Here is a 19,899-nt window from a genome sequence, read left to right as displayed (position 1 = left end):
AATTCAATATATCTTGATTATCCCAATGCATGCTCGCAAGCTACAAACCCGTGCAACTGAAATTCAGGAATTTATTAGCTATTCTCAAGATTAAAAAGCATAAAATTGTAAAGAATAATTATGTCTACTTTGGCCTCCATATCCAAAACAAAAACCACCATGGGCTCCCAAGTAACAGAGGAACAGGCTGTTGGTCAGTTCTGACAATTCTATCCCTTTATCTACTTCCTCATAAATGAAAAGGCCATGGTAAGTTTCTTTAAATTGCACATGTAAATACCATGAGAAACACATGGTTTCAAATCTAATGCTTTTTTTTCATTTAGTTTTCATTTAATTGATAGTGTGTCTGTGTGTACTTTAGTGTTTGAAAGAATAATGGAAGTAAATGGAGTATCAATTACTGGCTAATCTTCGAAACTAGAAATCTCTCTAATATCTTTTGCATGACTATCTGGGAAGGGGCTTAATCAGGGCCTGTAGATTCTGGGAGAAATCCAAAGCTCTGTGAAACCATGACAACCATTGCTCTGCCTAGAGACAGGATTCAAAAGCCTCGACACTTTTGCACTTGCATTAGCTTTCAATATTTAGTTCATTATTGCTCTGAACAAATAAATTCACATTTGCCACCCTAACGACATGTGAGATCTTCAAGGACTCATCCTTAATGACATTATAGTCACTGTTAGAGGCTGTTTCATCAGTCTTTCTTAGGCCACCCACTACTTAAGATTACTAACATAATCTGCTTTCCAATGAAGGGCCACGGTGAACTGAGAAACCTCAGCTATTTGAATCATCCTCATTATGGGTATATGCAACTAAAGTAACACCAAATATGACCCTGTTTCTGAATACTTCAGGGATAATTGAGAGAGGAAGCAGCTAGATCATTAGGAATCCTGATTGCAGGCTTGTAGGCATATGGGCCACCCATGTTTGTAACCATTATTACATATGCTGTTTGAAGGGACATGCAAGCTCTTTGTATCTTAGCTTTGCAAAGAAATCATGTTTCGGAGGCTTTTTTTTTTTTTTTACCTCATATTGCTTCTATCTATCAATACACACACACAGAGCAAGACAGAGAAAGAGAGGAAGAGGAAGGGCACACAATAGGAAGAGGAGTGGAAGAGGGTTCTAAATATGATCACAATATATCCTATACATGGAATAAAATGGCAAAACTATTGAAAACATTAAACTTAGGGTCACGAAATTAAAGAAAAAGCATGACAATGCTCATTCATTAATCCAACAAGTGTTTATTGAGCTATGCTTACGTTCTGTTGAGAATCTGGCCCTGATGGGATTTACCAAAACAATGTTATAAAAGACAAAATTATTAGGGGTCTCTTAAAGAAATAGACACTTGGGGTGTGTTTCCGATTCTGATAAGGTGGCCATTGCACAGTAACAAAATGGGATACTGTTGAATATCCAAAATAGCTTCATGGAGCCCACTCAGATGGATATCTGAAAACATTTATTTATCTGTGTGAGACATTAAAATTCTCAAAATGTGTATGTATGCACATGCATGTGTGTTCATGCACAGGGCTTGTACAGCTAGTCGCAGATGCTGTGTATTCATGGTTGCAATGACACATGCCATTCCAGGATACAGTGTTTCCACTGCTACTTTCCATCTGTGTGTTCTTAACATCTTTCTGTCTCCTTTTACGTGCTGTTCCCTGGGTCTTAGAAGGTCAAATACAGGTTATCTTATTTGGAGCTGACCGCTCAACACTCACTTATTCTTAGCACTTTAATCATTTGTCTTTGCATGAGCCATTATCCTCCACAAAAATAAGTTTTTCTGACCCCAGCTGAGAGACTCTTGCTAGTCTATGGATATAAACATAAATGTGTAGGAGGCAGTTTGGAGTCTGTTTTCCCATACAGTCTGTAATTTCCTCCTCCCTTTCCCAGCGATAGCTTCTTGACCAGGTTGACAGTACTATCTATTCCTTTTTGTGAAGCAGGCATCAACAGCCAGAAAGAGTTGGTTCCCCTCCAAAATAGGCATGCACTATTGTAGCATTGAGCACATACTGTGTGGCAGATCAGCATGGGACATAATACTATGGTTGTTTTGTTAGATTTTTGTTATTTGATCTAGGTAACGTTAGAGTTTTTGTGTTGTATTCATTCACCCTTACAGTGTAATAGTATCTAACACATAGTAGATGGTCAATAAATGTTTACCTGGTGATATATTTTTAATCATAAGCACTTTTTGGCTCATGAGAAAATGATTGAAATACATTATACATTAACACATATTAAATAGTCTGTAGTGTAGGATAGAATTTGCATGTACTAATTTTACCAGTATAAAGTTCAGGAGCTGAGCAGCTAAGACAATCATACAACAACAATATCATCAACAACAAAAATACTAGTTTAATACATTTGGGTCAGAAACTTATGACATCATAATCTTTCACAACTATCCTCAGACACCTGAGTAGTATTCACTGCTAAACCCTTGAACAGCATTCAAATCAGGACGGTGAGGATGCTGAGCGGTCAGTGAGGTTGGCATCTAAGATACAGATTTTCCTGGACTTTCAAGGCAGATTTCATATCTGTTTCATCCAAAGGCAGGTCTTGTTTCCTGCATAACTGCTGAGTCAAGATGTCATTCCATCTCATATAGTTTAGAATGCAACTCGATCTGCTAACTGGAGATGGGAATAGCGTTCCCCACAAGATGGACTTGTGGCCCAAGAAAATGATGCTGCACTGAAATAGAAAAAAGGAATGCATGAGCCTGGGTTATTTTTGTGGTTTTCTTAGTGAAAGAAGACCTAGCTGCTCTTTGGGCAACAAGACTTAGTGATAACACTGTAGAAAGTGATGCATGCTACCTGCTTAGGGCTTTTCTCCCAGCTGAAGAACAATTTCCTACGTATATATCGAACCCCAAAATATAATGGACTAATAGCATCCAAGAGGAAAACCGATTTTTAGTTTGTTTTCATTGCAATACCCAATCTTTTAATATTTCTTCTCCATCTCATATTTAACTATTTTTTTTCACAGTTATCTGGAGTGATCCTGATGGCCTGCTATTGACACATTTGGTAACTTCTCTTTGACAGTGTTGATATGGTAAGCAGTTTCATTGCATTACTCTTTCTCTTAAACTACTCAGTCTTTTAATTTGAATTTGAATTCTATTTCAAGCCAAGTGTCTTAGTTAGGGTTTTTGTTGCTTAAAAACAAAACAGGACAAAATAGGACGACCCAAAAGGAAGTTGAGGAGAAAGGGGTTTATTCAGATAACACTTCCACATTGCTGGTTATCATTGAAGGAAGTCAGGACAAGAAGTTAGACAGGGTAGGGACCACGAGGCAGGAACTGATGCAGAAGCCATGGAGGATGCTGTTTGTGGGCTTGCTTCCCGTGGCTTGCTCAGCCTGATTTCTTATAGAACCCAGGACCACCAGCCCAAAGATGGCACCACTCACCATGAGCTGGGTCCTCCCTCACTGATCACTAATTGACTAAATGCCTTACAGCTGGATCTCATGGAAGCATTTTCTCAATGGAGGCTCCTTCCTCTCTGTTGACTCTACCTTGTGTCAAGTTGACACACAAAACCAGTCACTACAACTGACCCCTTGTCAACTTGACACACAAACACATTACTATTAAGGCACAACCCTTCCTTTCTTATTCACCCCCAAGATCTCACATCAAAAACTTAAAACAAAAACTTTTAAAAGTCCCAGAGTTTTTACAAATTCAAACACATTAAAACTTCAATGCTTTTACTGTATCCAATGGCTTTTTTTCCATAATTTTATTTTTCTCATTAGTTACATTTTGTTAATTCTGTATCCCAGCTGTATCCCTCATTCCCTCCCCAATCCCACCCTCCCTCCCTCATCTCCTCCCTGCCCCTTTCCAAGTCCACTAATAGGGGAGGACTTCCTCCCCTTTCATATGACTCGTTTTTGTCAGGTATTTTCCGGACTGGCTGCAAAGTCCTCCTCTGTGGCCTAACGGTACTGCTCCTCCCTTGGGAGGTGGGGAGGTCAAAGAGCCAGTCATTGAGTTCATGTTAGAAATAGTCCCTGATCCCCTTACTATGGGAAACCAATTGATTACTGAGCTATCATGGGTCACATCCGAGCAGAGGTTCTAGGTTTTATCCTCTCATGGACTTTGGTTGAGTGTCCATCTCAGAAAAGACCCTGTGCCCAGATACGTTTGGTCCTTGTGGAGCTCCTATTTAGAAAGACAAATGGGATATGCATTGAACGTATGACAGGAGTCTACCGCAGAAAGCATCTGAAAGACTCTACCTAGCAGTGCTCCAAAATAGATACTAAGACTCACAACCAAACCTTCGGCAGAGTGCAGGGAATCATATGAAAGAAGGGGAGTTTGATGTGGAAAGGATAGGAGCTCCACAAGGTCCAATGGCTTTTAAAATCCAAAATCTTCTAAAATTCAGTCTCTCAACTGTGGCCTCCAGTAAAATACTTTCTTCAAGAGGGAAAAATGAGAGCACAGTCAAATTTAAATAAAAATCAAACTCCAACTGTCCAATGTCTAAGATCCACACATGGTCTTCTGGGCTCTTCCAAAAGGATTTGGTCAGTTCTCTGGCTCCAGCCCCTGTGACACATAGCTTGTCTTCTAGGCTAGAGCTGCCTCCAGTCCATTGCTGCTGCTGTTTTTGGTGGTCATCCTGTGGTACTGGCATCCCACAGCTCTAATATCTCTAACATCTTGGGTGTCTCCAAAGCAATTCAACTTCACAGCTTCCTGTTTTAGTGTCTGGGATCTACACTTGATCTTCCAGGCCTCTGTCTGACTCCTTTCCACTGCTGCTGCTGTTCTTGGTGGTCATCCCATGGTACTGGCATCTCCAATACACCAAGGTCTTCCCCTGTAATAGGCTGCAGTTCCAATAGCCTCTCATAGTCTTCATGGTGCAGAGCCTCGACTACTTTGCATGACCCTTTCAGTCCTGGGTCTTCAACTGCCACTGAGGCTGCACTTCCATCAATGGCCTCTCCTGGCCTCTCACAGTGACATGCCTCAGCTGCTCTCCATGGCCCCTTCATGTCTTCAAAACCGGTACCACCTGGGTGACTCTTATACATTACCAAGTCTGGTTGTAAACACAAGGAACCACCTTGGCGGTGTCTGGAACACAGCTTCTCTGTGAGCCCTGAAAACACTTCCCAGAAGATTTCACATCAATGATGCTGGTCTCTTCTTAATCACTGCTAATTTCTTAGCTCCAGCTAACCAGCACCAATTGATTAACAAGATACCAGAACTACTACAGTGAAACCTTGTGTTTCTGGTAGTAGTTCTGGTATCTTGTTAATCACAGCTGATTCTTAGGCCCAGATAACTAGAAACACAGATTCTTAAACGAAAAAAGCAAATAGTCCTGACAGAGTCTTTAATCTTCCCTCTGAAATTTCACAAGCCAGGCCTTCATCTCCTGCACTGCTCCCAACAATCTCATCTTCCAAGCTTCTAGAGAACATCCTACTGAGACCTCAGAACTCAAGGTTCCAAAGTCCTTCCATAGTCCTCCCAAAACACATGGCCAGGTCTGACAGATCAATAACCCACTACACTGGTACAAGCAGGTCTCACAGTTTCTATGGCCCTCATAGACTCATGTGTTTGTATGCTTGTACTATTAGGAGGCATGGGACAGCCTTATTAGGAGTATGTACAGCCTTGTTGGAGGAAGTGAGTCGCTGTGGAGGCAGGCTGTGTGATCTGATATATGCTCAAGCTGTGCCCAGCAAGTGGGGCAGTCTCCTTCTGCTGCCTGAGGATCAAGATATAGAACTCTCCAGCACCATGTCTGACTGTATGCTGTCATGTTTCCTGACATGATGATAAGAGACTGAAACCCTGAAACTATAAGCCAGTCCCAACTAAATGTTTTATTCCATAAGAGTTGGCTTGGTCATGGTGTCTCTTCACAGCAATAAAACCCAAACTAAGGCACCATGTATCTGGGAGACATTGTTTCAGTGTGAACAAATCCTGAAACTTTAAGAAGTCAATGAATTTCTGAGTAAAAAGATTTTACTAATAGCCTTACTCTAAGATCCTTACAGGAATTTCATTAAGCCAGTGAAATTAATACTCCAAGCTAATTAGCAGTTCTATTGGTTTAAGTGACAGCTGTCAAAGCAATACAGGTTGAAAAGTTGTTTGAGGACAAATGCACTTACAATAGGTAAGTTGATGGCTCCTGAAATCTTTCTAGATACTAAGGGTGAAGCTCTTCAGTTGCTTTCTTTCAACCTTATTAACTTAATTCTAAAGGTTCAGGCAAGAAGGGAGAAATCTGACACTCCACTTTTTCTAACTTACTATTATTTTCTCTTCCATCTGGTTACCATGCCCTCTCCCAACATTCTAATACTCTGAGACACTAAAGAATGGCAAAATGTTGCAGATTTTCTCAACAGTTTGTAGTTAGAGTCATGGAGTATTCAAATCCATGATTATTCATCCATAATTCTGAAATTCATAAATTTCAGGAAAAATGGAATATTTTCATTATTTATTGTAGAAACTGGCATGTTAACACCAGAGCTGGATTAATACAAGGTTACCTACCATCTTTAATAATCTTACTTGCATTGAGCCATATCCATTGGTATAGTATGCTAATATATTTAATTAAGGATACTGTCTCAGATTCTCTGTGGTATTACAACTCCATCAAATACAACTTTAAAAAAATGCAAACTTATGAATTCCACAATCTGGAGGGAAGAGTTTGGACAAAGAACTGAAGTCCTGGGTCAGCCTGTAATGTTTTATTCACTTTCCTGCCAATTTAAAGCCAATGTTCTGAGGTCCACGGAGACAACAGAACCTTGGATCCAACTTTAAAGGGACCATAACAGCAGTGAGCTGTTTATTCTGCCTTCAACAGGAAGCATTTATTTATTTATTTGCTTGCTTGCTTGCTTTTCAGTGTCTCTTTCTGAACAGCACCCTCCTCAGGCAATATTAAAAATGGAACCAAGTCGGATTACCAACATATTGCTTTATTTCTTGGTGGAAGTAAATTAAGGCTTTCTAGAGTCATACAGCACACAGTGATTTGAACATCAGAATTAGAGAGAAACAAGCAAACAAACAACAAATGAACATTCAATTTAGCAGAGCCAGGAAGGAAGCTGTGTTTTTAAAACAGATAAATTTCTTAACAAGGCCATTTGCTTGATCTCAAAAAAATCTGCTGAGTTGTTCCCAGGAACCTCTGTGACAGATCCGTACCCTACCCTGATAGAGAGCAGAATACATGAAGAGGATGGGAAAGGGAGAAAATGGGAAAGACATATGGGCTGGGCAGCCAGCAAGTGTGAAATGTTCACTAGGTCTCACATGAAAGACAGTTCGGGTGATGTACTCAGTAGGGTGGTGATAGAATTATTAAACATGACCCAGGGAACCACTTTGGATCCCCTAATCACTCTGGGAGTATTAAAGCAGATCATTCGGCATGCCCCAGTGTCAAAGGCTATATAGGCAGCCCAGTGTGACTCTCCACTTCACCATTTAGGTAAAGCTCCAAATCAGAGAGCAGAGGGCTGGCTGCTACCTTCAATTCTTTGACAATTCTAAACCCAGCTGCTGCCACTAGAGCCTGTCCACAGCCAAAACTTTCACTTTCTCTCTAACATAATCTCAGTCGCCCATCTTTACTGACAACGATGCAAACCGAACAGGAAGCTGGAATTCACAGGATAAATGACAGAAACCTCCCAAAGAGTTGCTGGCTTATCACTTAACTTCTTCCCAAGACAAGACAATAGTACACACCGGAGCCTACAGTGGGAGTGCAGTTGTCGGGCAGTGTATAAGCCTGGTCTGTAACAAATGTCGCATGCTCGGCTTGGAGAAGCAAAGGCTCTGGGCCTAGAGGATAAACACTTTGAGAAGAAGATGGGTGAACTGTTGCAACAGTGACGTGGAAGGAATGAGGCCAGAGAATGAATAATTTGGGAAAAGTCCTGTGTTTACTAAAAAGAGACAATTGAACTTCATGAAAGCAAGCAACAAAATTTCTTCTGGCTATCTGATTCTTTAACAATGAAACTAGCAAAGTGGTTTCTATTCAGAAGGGACCACTTAAAAGTCCATCAACTTAAAATTCAAATTTTAAAATGGTTTTATGTTCTGTTCCAAGACCTTGGTGGATGGACCAGCATCTGTCTTATCCGTGTGTTCCCTCTTCTGTGTGCCTGACACTTTTGAGTGAACAATATCGGAACACCTGGAGGTCTGTTTTACATTCTTTAGTGAAAAACACATAGACAGCAGGGAAGGGGTCGTGTGTACAATTAAACCCTTATAAACTTATCCCCAGTAGGTTTCATGTGATGAAGAAATAAATAGATGAGAGAAGTCAAAATGATATGTGAATGACAAAGGGCCAAGGCATCTGTCCCTGCCGGCTTACAGGACAGATGTGCCTGAAGCAGAGCGTATGTGCACTGAGAAAGATTAGAGAAACCTTTAAGGACATAGCTTCCCTTGGGCTTCACTTGTTAATTAAAAATTATAAGGATCTTTACTTGGATTTGAAATTGCTCAGAGCATACAAGCTGACAGGGAGATAGGGGCTTCCTGTGATGACGCGCTCTTCTGCCTGGGGAGGATGTGCTGGGGTGAGGGAGTGCCTGTGCACTTGGGAATGTAAGTCTAAGCACCCAACATGGCAGATGTACCAAAACCTAATCCACTAAACAGAGTTGTGCTGGGTCTCAGATGAGAGCAAAGAGACACCCAAGCAGGACCCTGTGGGCACGGACAGTGACCCCATGGAACCTTCTGAAAGCACAGCTCATCCTCAGTTCTCTTGGACATGCTGCCTGTGTTCTTTATACAAAGCTCGTGCACTTATTGGCATCTTTGTCTTCTCAGTTCTAAAATGGTCCCGAGGCTAATCCCCTACTCATGGCCTATGGTAGTGGGAAGCTGATGCCCAGAAAGCTGAGGTGCTTGCACCAAGGTCACACAGCTAGTTAGTGGCAGAGCTGGGAGAGAAAATGTATCTTTTCATACTCTTTGTGATTTGCCGTAATGTATCAGCATAGGAAAGCTCTTTGCACACATGAAGTGTCAACATTACTTTAACCACAATTGGCTTGGTGTGGGATTTAGGAGTGGGGCTTATGCCCATCAGATAGTTTAAGGAGCAGCTTTAGAGAACTTTCTTCTAATGCTTTATGCTACAACTGCTACCAGGTTGGAAGGGGGGTAGCTTGTGTATAGGAGGGGAAAGGCGAAAAGGGGGTAAGGTGCATTTCTAGAGACACAGTGACCAGCCTGCTGAGGTGCATCCTTTGTCAGAGGATATGTCTAAAAGGAACTGATCAGAACCAGTTTACCATGGTAGAAATTTGGCTCCCCCCTTCGTTTCTTTGACATCTTTTGTTCATAAAAAATAAAAATAAAAATAAAGCCAGCCTCCTAAGGACCTTCCTGCGAGACAATGCTGGTGGTGAGTGGGTGCGGGTGCTTACATGGGCCGCTTTTACAAAACACTGTTTGGCTCCCATGGCGGTGAAAACACACCCAGCGGGAGTTGTCCCTTCAGAAGAAAGCAGGGTTGGTATGCTCAATGACACAGCGTTTGCAGTGGCGCTTCACAAACCGCAGCGCCTCCACGGAAACCTCACAGTCCTGGACATTCAGCATCTGCAGGTCAAAGCAGTTGGCAGCCACGATCTGCAGGCCCTGGCCAGTGATGCTCTCGCAGGACTTGAGGCTTAGCCTCTTGAGATTGAAGCAGTTCAAAGCCAGGGATTCCAGGCCCGTGTCGGAGACCAGAGGACATTTGCCAATGTCCAGAGACTTAAGTTTTGTGCAGTTCTTGGCAAGGTACTCCACGCCATGGTCCGTGATGCCCTCGCAGCCCCTCGCGTTGAGGTAGCGTAATTTGCTGCAGTATTTGGCCACGTAACGAATGCCCACATCCGTGATGCGGCCGCAGTGGGCGATGCTGAGGTACCTCAAGCGGGACTCCAGTTTAGCAATCTCCCGTAGGCCAAAGTCGCTGACAAAGCGGCAGTCACTGACACTCAGCTCCTTGATGGAAGTGCAGTAGATCACCAGGTAGCGGAGGCCCTCATCGGTGAGGCGGACGCAGCGGCGCAGATACAGGTGTGTGAGCTGCGTGCAGTGAGCTGCGATGGTGTGTAAGCCTTCGTCCTCCAGCACGAAGCAGTCCGTCATATCAAGGTATCTGATGGAGATCTGTTTGCCATGCAAGGGGGACAGTTTAATGGAGGCCTCCCGGGTCAAGCTGATGCAGGTAACTTTGGAGCACCCTGCGTAAAGACACAGAACACATGCTCAGATCAAACTGCCGGAGTAGAAAATTGATTCCAGGGAGCTGTAACTGATTCTTAACCCTCTCTCTAGCTCAACCCAGTGGTTAACACTTCTGGTTTTGACCTCTACAGAGAAGCGCTTTAAGAGTGGCTTTCAGCTTACAGGGTTATTGTTGGGGTTTGTTCTGACGCTGGCCCTCGAGATTTGGTAAACCTATCCTTGTGTAACCTGCCTGTATTATACATGACTGGTTGATTAAACAACCTATACCTGTGCCGCTCAGAATGGGGTAGGCGTGGCTAAGGTTCCCAGGGTTGGGGGTTCAGGAGAATGTCAAGGCAGACAGGATGGGAAGAAAGGAGGAAGGAGGATGCCACAATGGGTTAGCATGGAGGAACCCGTGGAACTGGAGAAAGGACTCCAATAATGGTGTGGAAAGGCCCAGAAAAAGAATAAAAGCAAGTACCATGGGATTATGGATGAGTGGTAGTCCAGTTGAGGAGGATTAAGATGGATGGCATTGGATGAGGACTGAGAGATGGATGGTGACGATATTGAGCCAGCGTAGATGAAATATCTGCCCAGCCCAAGGTAAATAAGGCAATTATAAATCTAACAGGTGCCTGTGTCTTATTGTTTGTGATAACTGGTTAAATAATACTGCCATGATAATCATAGGGCTAATAATAAATAACTCAATACTTTTTTTTAATTTGGCAATTTTGCTGAATTGGGGGCTTAAGGGATTTTTCAGACTTTAAAATTAAAATTTAAATTATTAAAATTTAAAAATAACAAGATTGGCTACATGTCTTGGGGGCAAATCACACTTTATTTCTTTTCTTAAATGGAACCCTTGCCTGCAAGGAAGCTGTTAATGGAGTGAGTCTTGCTGTGACCCTATGAAACCAAGGGAGTCCCAAAAGGTCCAGCAGTGATCTAGTAGCTTCTCGATTCAAAGCAATGAAATGAGAGCGAGGGATCAGGAGAGAGAGCTCTGGAGCCTAGTTGGGTTCCCTGGGCTGATGGTTGCCATGCTGCATCAAGTGTAAAGTCTAGTCTAACAGGTCTTCCAAGGGCATCCCTATGCTCTTACTACTAACCCTACTGTGTCCTTGCCACTTCCCAGACAGCACCCCTGCCTGCCCTGCAGCCCCTGGGCCTGCATTATGGAAGGATTTTCCTCAGATAGCTCCAGGAACCGCCTTCAACTCTCTTAGGTCCCCAAGATAATGTTAGTTTACTGGACAAGTTTTCCTGGATGGCCGTGTATAAAGCACCGCTGACTTTGCCCCTTACTTTAAGCATTTTCATCAGTTGGTCCCATTGCATGTTTATCTGTTCAGTTATTTACTTGCTGTTTCCTTACTCTGGAATGCAAGTTCCTGAGAAAAACCACTCAGGCAGGCTGATCACTGTACCTCTTGCATTCAGTTTATAGCTGACAGGAACTATGCCTGGTGAATGAATGAATGAATGAATGAGGGAGGGAAGAAATGATTTACAGAGGAACGTTTTCCATAATTCACCAGATGAGGAAATTGAAAACTCTGACATTTGTATGTCTGCAGACTTTGGCCTTAGCTCAAGTATATCTCTATTAAAAAATAGTTGTTTATTTAATAGTTAATAGAAATGTCTTTTATTTGTGTTGACTTATGAAGTTTAGAAAAAACTTTGTTGAATATTTGTATCTGTTCTCAATAGTTTTAAAGATGAGAATGGTGATGTACAAGAAGATAATTTTGGATAACTCTTAGTCATTACTCTTAACCCCTCAAAAACTGTGTGTAAAATTATACATATATATATATATATACTCATATTGTACAGTTTAATTAGTATAGGATTGCATATAATAATAAAATGTTCATTAAATATTACTTTATAAAACATACATTGACAACTTTTATTATATTAATATCCAATACCCACTAATATATACTATAGAAATATATACTTAGAGCCTCTCCTGTTCTACTACATACATTTGCTTCTCATTTTCCCTCTTCTTATCAGATCCCTGCTGCTGGTGAGAAACTAGACACCTCACTTCAGACACCCCCACATTCTGGCTACTGATTGCAACATCTAATGCTTGTGAGTGGTAGAACAGCAATCCTGCTGAGGACCTTTTCTCCCACCTTTTCTGTTGGCAGAATTTCCAGGAACCTCTGATAAAGCACCAGTCTTGGAAACAACAGGGTTCAAATGTCATGTGCTCCAAGGCAAGAATTTTAAGGTGTGAAACACATATCCAGCCACAGAAAACGGGCATGGCTCTTCCGGAGCTGGTCACACTGCTTCACGGGGCAACATGGGGGTTTCTGGGAGGTGGTTAGCTTTGAAGTCTGCTCTTTCCATTTGTTTCTTTCTTTGGGATGACTGCAATCCTGCATATCTTGCATTTTTCTTCTTATCTGTGTTGCCTGTGAACGCATTTTTGTTTTACTCTGTTATATAATAAATTTTATTCCTCTATTTTGGTTCTAGTTTCCTTTCTACATTCTTAATATCTAGCAAAATCTTTTGTGTGCTAGAAAGACATAATATTTAGGCAAAAATATGTCTTAAAATGAGTTTCAATTTTAAGAAAATATTAGTTCAGTATAGTTGCAGTAAATGATTTTGATATGCTGGTATTGCTTTCTATCAATAAATTTAATGTTATGGCTATCTCTAAGTCTTATGGAGTTGTTCAGTTTGTATTGGAAAGAAAATAAATTTTTCATGGTTTAGTAATATTAATGGATAGTTCATGCATTCCTATTTTAAAGACATGAAGGGACCCTAAAAAATCATTTATTTAAATTTCAGTTTTACAGAATGAAGCCTGTGCCTCAAGTGCCTTCTCTACCCAGGCTAGTTTCACGACTGTTCACACCCAGGCTACTTTCATGACTGTCAAGCTTCAATGACAAGAGGGAGGTAAGAAAAACTATGATGTGCCACAGAATTGTGGGTTACCCAGGGATTTATAGTAGATGTGCCTTCAGGAGGCAAACACCCAGACACTGGCAATGATCTCTTTGAAGCAGCGGTATTTAAGATCATCAAAGAGAAATGACTTGCATACACAGATAGGAAGTCCAGAGACTGAAGCAAAGGAAGGCACATTTGAGAGACTGGAAATCACTCAGTACCTGGAGGAGTGAGGAATGTTCCTGAGGTGAAACTTAGGGTTTCGGGAAGAATTTAATGGAAAATAAGGAATGGGAGGCTGGGACTAGAACATGGGAGAATGCCTTAAAGTGCAGAATAAAGGGTGGGTTGAACACTATTCCACCAAGACGAACAACTGTTAATAAGTCTTACTGGCAGTTTTCACTATTTTTCTCTGTATTATGATTTAATCTCTTTAATATGTGTGGTGGTTTGGGGTTGAGGGAGGGTATCTCCACTTTCCCTATTATGCAAGATAGTCCAATCAGTGAACTTCCAATCAGTAACTTCTAAGCTTGTTGATACCAATACAACAAGAAGCAATTGTTGCTGTTTAATGAGTGTTTGCTACATGTTTCTCAACAAAGCACATGCAATGACTTAACACAATAAACTCATCTAAACCTAAGCTATCCTAATTTTTCAGCTACTCTACAGCTTCAACAATACTGCTTGGTGTATTAACCAACAGAAACTTTTACTCTTTCAAGACAAGCATTTCAGGGTTTTGAACTCATGTTTTTATTTAATTATAAGATCCTCAAATACAAGATAAAAATTCCCTCATCTGTGCCCATATACAAAACAAAAAATAGCTCATGACTTGAAAAAAAAATGGGATCCAGAAAGATGCAAGTACCAGAATGTAAATTAAGTGATGTTTTAGCTGACTATGTTCAAAATGAAGACAGCAAGAGGAAATCCTTGGCTCATTAGACATTTGGTGTGGAAGGCTGTGCTGAGGTTCCACCTGGGAAATGGCAAGTCTCTTAAGAGAGTGGTTGGGAAGGTTTGGGGAGGGAGCAGAAAAAGGACTAGCATGGAGCCAATCTAGGTTGACATGCATCACTGTATATACAGGTGCTTTTGTGTTTGGAGAAGTTTTGTAGAAGAAATGGGAATTTGAGAAGAATGGGAATTTGTAGAAGAATGGGAATTTGAGTCTTGGAAGGACAACTCATTTGGGGTCTTACATGAGTTAATGAAAAACATTAAAAACATATTTCCTTTTAGTCTGAGAATGAGATTTGATGAAGTACTCCTGCAGGCAGGCAGGAAGGGGAGATGAGTTGGACTTAGGGTGCTTGGAAATTAGGATGGCCTAGATAGGATTCTGCTGATTAGCAAGAAAAGATTAGGGAGAGAAATGGGTGGGTCTCGGGGAGCCTGCTGGAGAGAGCCCATTTGAAATAACTTTACATGCAACAATTACATTTTGTTTTGAAGATTAGTTGGTTTTAATATACCCTAATTATGTTTAAAATACTAACAAAAGATAATTTGTGATAATGATAAGATGCTATAAATGGTTATAGTAATTACCAGAGATTTGAAAAATGTAACATTAAACCTGAGCCTCTCTACCTTGTTAAATTTGGGGCAGGTAATTTCGTGCCATCTAGAGGATTTGAACTAGAGGACCAGAAAATGAGCCTTTCAAATTCAAATTTGCTGTCGTTAAAGCTTTAGCCACTGTCTGAAGCCAGCTTAAAACCAAGGCCGGTGGGCAATGAGTAGTGAAACAGCTTCTGGTCTCTCTGTTTTGGCACAACCATTTCCAAACATGCCCAGAAATGGAGGGGACTTTCAGCAGGTGCTGTCCTTAAGTCCAACCTGAAACCCTTTCAAGTCCATCTCTACCACCTAAATGTGAAATTCCATCTTAATTTAGTGAGCCATAGATTTCTCTTGTTCTCCTGCATAGATGTATAGATCTCTGGTGGTGTTGGCAATCTGTCAGGAAGCTATACAAATATTTATAAGCCCAAAAATAACCTTGAGGAAGATGACAGCTAGGAGCACGTTGTAAAGGTTTGTCCAGTGGTACAGCAAGCTCACTACGGTCAGAAAGACCAATAATATCATTACTAAAAAGCCAAGGTAGCTTCAGCTATTTCAGAACTTCAAAGGGACCATGATTTCTTGCATTCTCTAGAAAGGACACATGGGAACAGACTTCAACAAAGCTGGGAATTCTAATCAAGTCATTTTCTAGTCTGAGAAAATACAACAAAGTGTTCAGATGACAAGACTGGTAAAGAGTTTGTCAATTTTATTTCTTAGCTGAAGAGAAAACACATCAAGTCTTAGCTCTAAGTGTCGAGTGAATTGCTCCAAATCTCAGTTTTGAAACAGGTCGGCATCTACCACATCACAACACTCCACGTTTTCCAGGCTTCCTTGGAGGGAGACTTTAAGAAAGCCTCCTTGTCTCCCACTTCTGTCTGCCCATGGCTGCTCATGACTAATCGAACATACAGTAACGATGGCTTTGTCCTGAAGCCAGCTCAAGTAGAAGAGCAGTAAGCAGCTTTCCAGCCAGGGAAAGAATCTGCAAAAATAATGGGCTGTCAGCTGAAATACTTTCAGATGTTGGCTTCTGAAAGACAGAACAAGCTGGAGCTGTTTTCCCTCCAGTTTTTTTTTTTTTTTTTTTAAGGGCATCATTTACCCCAGATTCTTATAAATCCCAAATTCTATTTATTTGCCTGACACAATGGGTCTTACTTCTCAACCCTTCCCCAGCCATTCCTGAGGTCACGGCTCATGCTTCTCTGACATATCTTACACATGTCAGCCTCTTGAATGTTCATCTTTTGACTGTATAGCAGATGAGATTTAAAAAGGAGGTGGGGAGAGGGCTGCTATTTAGGCTGGGTCCCCGTCTGGCGCCAAAGTTTGACTCTGGGCTTTAATTCTTCCTGCCTAAGAGAGACTTTTAAGTAAAGCAATTACACTGGGATTTCCTTCCATTTTTGAAAGAATGAAAAGTTAGATTCAATGGACCCTGTCCTTGTGCTGTGTAACTGAGCACATGCTTTAAAAGAGCTGTAAATTTAACCCCAAGGAAAGGAGTATGGCGGGCATCCTTGACCATGACAGACTTCCCCATTGTTTGGGAGAAGGCAAGCCCTTGTGAGCACAGCTCCCAGGCCAGAGTCTTATTCCCCGTGGTGGACTGTCAGTTCAGCGTGTGGCATTATGGGGCAGTGCTGTGGCCTTGCCATGGCTCACAGGCTCTATTAGCTCATAACAAACACAACAGGCTAGTTTCTGAACTACTTGTTCAATGAGCTATTTCCTTCTATTTGCCTTAATGGGAAATTTGTTTCCCAGGATGCATGGTTATTCTGGAGTATAAAGGCACATTTAAAGCAAACTGACCCAACCTGTCAGGACCAAGGTGCTCATAGTTCCTTCAAGAAGCAGATGTTAAGGCTACTTCTGGTCTTCGGGGTTATGAATCCATAAATGAGATTCTGGCCAGTTGTTGGTTGGCCTCTACCATGCACTGTATATCCCTGGCAAGGAGACCCTGGGGGCTGGAGATGGCTGAGTGGTTAAGAGCACACACTGCTCTTCCAGAGGCCCTGAGTTCAGATCCCAGCACCCATGATGGACAGCCTTCAACACCTTTAACTCCAGCTCCAGAGGATGTAATGCCCTCCCTGTGGACACTGTGGGCACCTGCAGTCACCCAAATATACCTATACACAGATGCACATGTACACATAATTTACAAAACAAAAAATACTAATAAGAGAAGGGAACCCTATATGTGTAGCAATGTCTCCAATACTCTGAGGTGGTACAGTAGGAAGGCCCAGGTTTTGAGTCAGTTTCTATTTACCTGACACATCCAGGTGTTCCAGGTTGGGGCAGAGGGACACCACATCAAAGACGGCCTCGTTGGAGATATTGTAACATCCTGAGACTTCCAGGCGCCTCAGTTCTGGACAGCACTGTGCAATGGTATAAAGTCCTCGGTCTGTGAGCCTCCGGCAGCCACTGACAATCACAGTCTCCAGCATGAGGCACACATTGGGGGTGTCCTGGCAAAGCCTGCGGGTCAGCACTTTCAGGGCACGGTCCACATTGATGGTCTCGCCCGTGAGGCGGATAGTCCTCCAGAGGCGCGGATCCCAGGCCAGGTTGTACCAGCGGCGGCACACTCGTGCACAGCGGCACAGCTGGTTGGTGGGCAGGAAGGAGAAGATCTGCACCATGGAGTGGTCTGGGAGTCGGTCTATGCTGGCTTGTTCTTTCTGGGGTCTGGAGGCGAGTCGAATGAGTGGGTGAGTGAGGCGGGTCGGGGGTGGGGAATGAACCATAGCCACCGTCTCTCCGGTGATGGAGGATGAAGATGTGGACGAGCCCTTTCCATTCTGAAATCCTGGCAAAGTCGGTGGACATATCAAGGCTGGGCTGGGCGTGCTCAGTGTACGCATGCTCAAGTCAGAATCTGTCAAAGGACAGAGGACAAAGGGATAAGAATGAGGACATTTCTACAAACTTGTGCTGGAAGGAGAAGCCACACATGGGGGCAATGGTCACACTTCTGGATGGACTTCATTCCTGGCCCTCAGAGGCACAGGCAGCAAGCACCACCCTTCTCTGAAGCTTCTAACACTAGTGCTTCACACCAGGGCAAAAAAACCTGCAACATTCACTTGTCAGACCTGGGCTTTCTTTTCATCTCAGAGGCTCAGCTCTACTGAGGTCATGCCAAACCTCTCATAAACAATAGAGAGGGGAACAGGCACAGCTGCCACAATCTTCTCTCACATAAACAGACCAGTTGAAGAGGCCCCTGTGGAGACCAGGGGCGAATTCCTTCATCTCCCTATTCTCCCACCTTCCTTCGTTGGTGCTGATGATATAAAAGGAGGAACTTCAAGGCTGCAGTGTTTCTAGAGAGAAACCTGATCAGTAATAGAACTGATTTTCACTTCTAATAAGCATTGAAGAGGTAGTTGATTTTTCACTGTATTTTACTAGTGAGCGGAATGTGTGTCAAAAGAGAGACTAGATCATGGATGTAAAAAGCATGTGCTCCTTGCACTCACTTGCCCTGGACACACAGGCTCTTGGGTTCTGAGTACAGAAGCCATCAGAGTTTGTGTTTGGCCAGGCTCTAGTCCATGAAAGTTTACTCTTTCTTCTAACTAACTTTATTTACTCTGCATTTGAGCAACAAAGGCTGTCCTCTGTTCCCTGAAAGCAGAGAGCTCACTGGATGAGGACACATGTAGCTTCTAAGTCCTTGAGGGATTAAGAAACGCTCAGAGGACTAGAGCTCATCAGTTAAGAGCATGTTGTGTTCTTTCTGAGGACCTGAGTTCAGTTCTCAGCACTGGTTGTCGGTGGCTCACAACAGCCTGTAACTCTAATTCCAGGGGCCCCTGACATAGCTGTGGGCCCCAGCACTCACATTCACAAACCCACACAATGACACATTCACATAATTAAAGAAAAATCTAAAAGAAAAGGATTTTTCACGTTACTCAAGGAGAATGCTCAGTTCAATTTCCTTTTTCTACATACAAGAATTTATTCTATTCTCTTGCCTACAAGCACACTTAAGTAGTATCTATTTTATATAAAGACTATTAAGGAAATAATGCACTCAACATATTTTATATAAATACGCATGTATAAACTGACACACACATATGTGTTTATGTGTGTAGAGAAAGAGGCAAAGAGACACAGAGAAAATGTATTTCTAAAATACAATTTTTTTTTAAACCTGGAAAATAAAAGAGTTAACTAAATTATGACTCAGTCATTTTCACCTATCACTACAGTTCTAAAGATTTAAGTCTTTTGTGTATTCAGGAACAAAAAAAACAGTAAGTCTTTAAGGAAAACTTTACATATAAAAGTCAATTATGGATCTGAAAACCACCTCCAACTTACCATAATATTAATACATGTAGCGCACTTTCTTAAGGAATCAGCTCTGATGCCAATATTTTTCTTACAAAGGTGAACAGCTTAATTTGGGCCAGTAAGGAGGGACAGTTTTAGGCTTTCCACACTGAGGTTTAATAAGCTGTGAAGGCTCTGAAACGTCTCTCGTGCCTGCCTGTTCCATTCATTTTGGAGGAGATGTTTAAGAGCGCCATGTGGAACACTGTGCAGGGAGGCCCTGAAGCCTAAGATAGACCCACCCCACGTGTAGTGGAGGGGAACAGATGACTTTTACAAGAGTCGTCTTTACCTGCTTCACTTTTCTTCACTCTCATACCTTAGCCCTCAGGGGGATAATATGAACATATCCAAATTGCTTAGCACAGCTGTGCCTTTAATGAATATTTCAGTCATTTTCTTTTTTCTCTGTTTGCAAGCACACCTGAGCATTATAGAACTCGATACCCAGAAAGAAATGGCAGCCTCCCACAACTTTGAGGAATATTCTGGGATGGGAAAATTGGGATAGCTCCCCTTGCCATTCTATCTAGGGTTTATCCACAGGAATTCGAGAAGTAAGTTAACAGTTCTTCATGTTCACAAGTGTGTGTGTGTGTGTGTGTGTGTGTGTGTGTGTGTGTATGTGTGTGCAGTGAAAGACCTGTTCCAAGAAAGCTCATATCTGTTTTATC

The 19,899-nt window shown here is 42.1% G+C and overlaps 1 protein-coding gene across 1 annotated transcript in view; it reads right to left on the bottom strand.

Moving 5' to 3' along the window:
• Positions 1-7,035: 7,035 nt before the first annotated feature.
• Positions 7,036-19,899, bottom strand: part of Fbxl7 (F-box and leucine rich repeat protein 7) — a 379,632-nt gene continuing 366,768 nt past the window's right edge. Inside the window, exons 3-4 of the mRNA XM_060380410.1 lie at positions 17,145-17,756; positions 7,036-10,347 (exon numbers count right to left, since the gene is read on the bottom strand). Coding sequence (XP_060236393.1) covers positions 9,611-10,347; positions 17,145-17,756 — 1,349 coding nt within the window. The 3' untranslated portion in view covers positions 7,036-9,610. The remainder of the gene's footprint in view (positions 10,348-17,144; positions 17,757-19,899) is intronic.

Source organism: Meriones unguiculatus, chromosome 3, assembly GCF_030254825.1.
Source record: "Meriones unguiculatus strain TT.TT164.6M chromosome 3, Bangor_MerUng_6.1, whole genome shotgun sequence".
Classification (NCBI taxonomy): domain Eukaryota; kingdom Metazoa; phylum Chordata; class Mammalia; order Rodentia; family Muridae; genus Meriones; species Meriones unguiculatus.
Note: the sequence above shows the minus strand (reverse complement) of the source record. Positions and strands in the feature narration are given on the sequence as shown.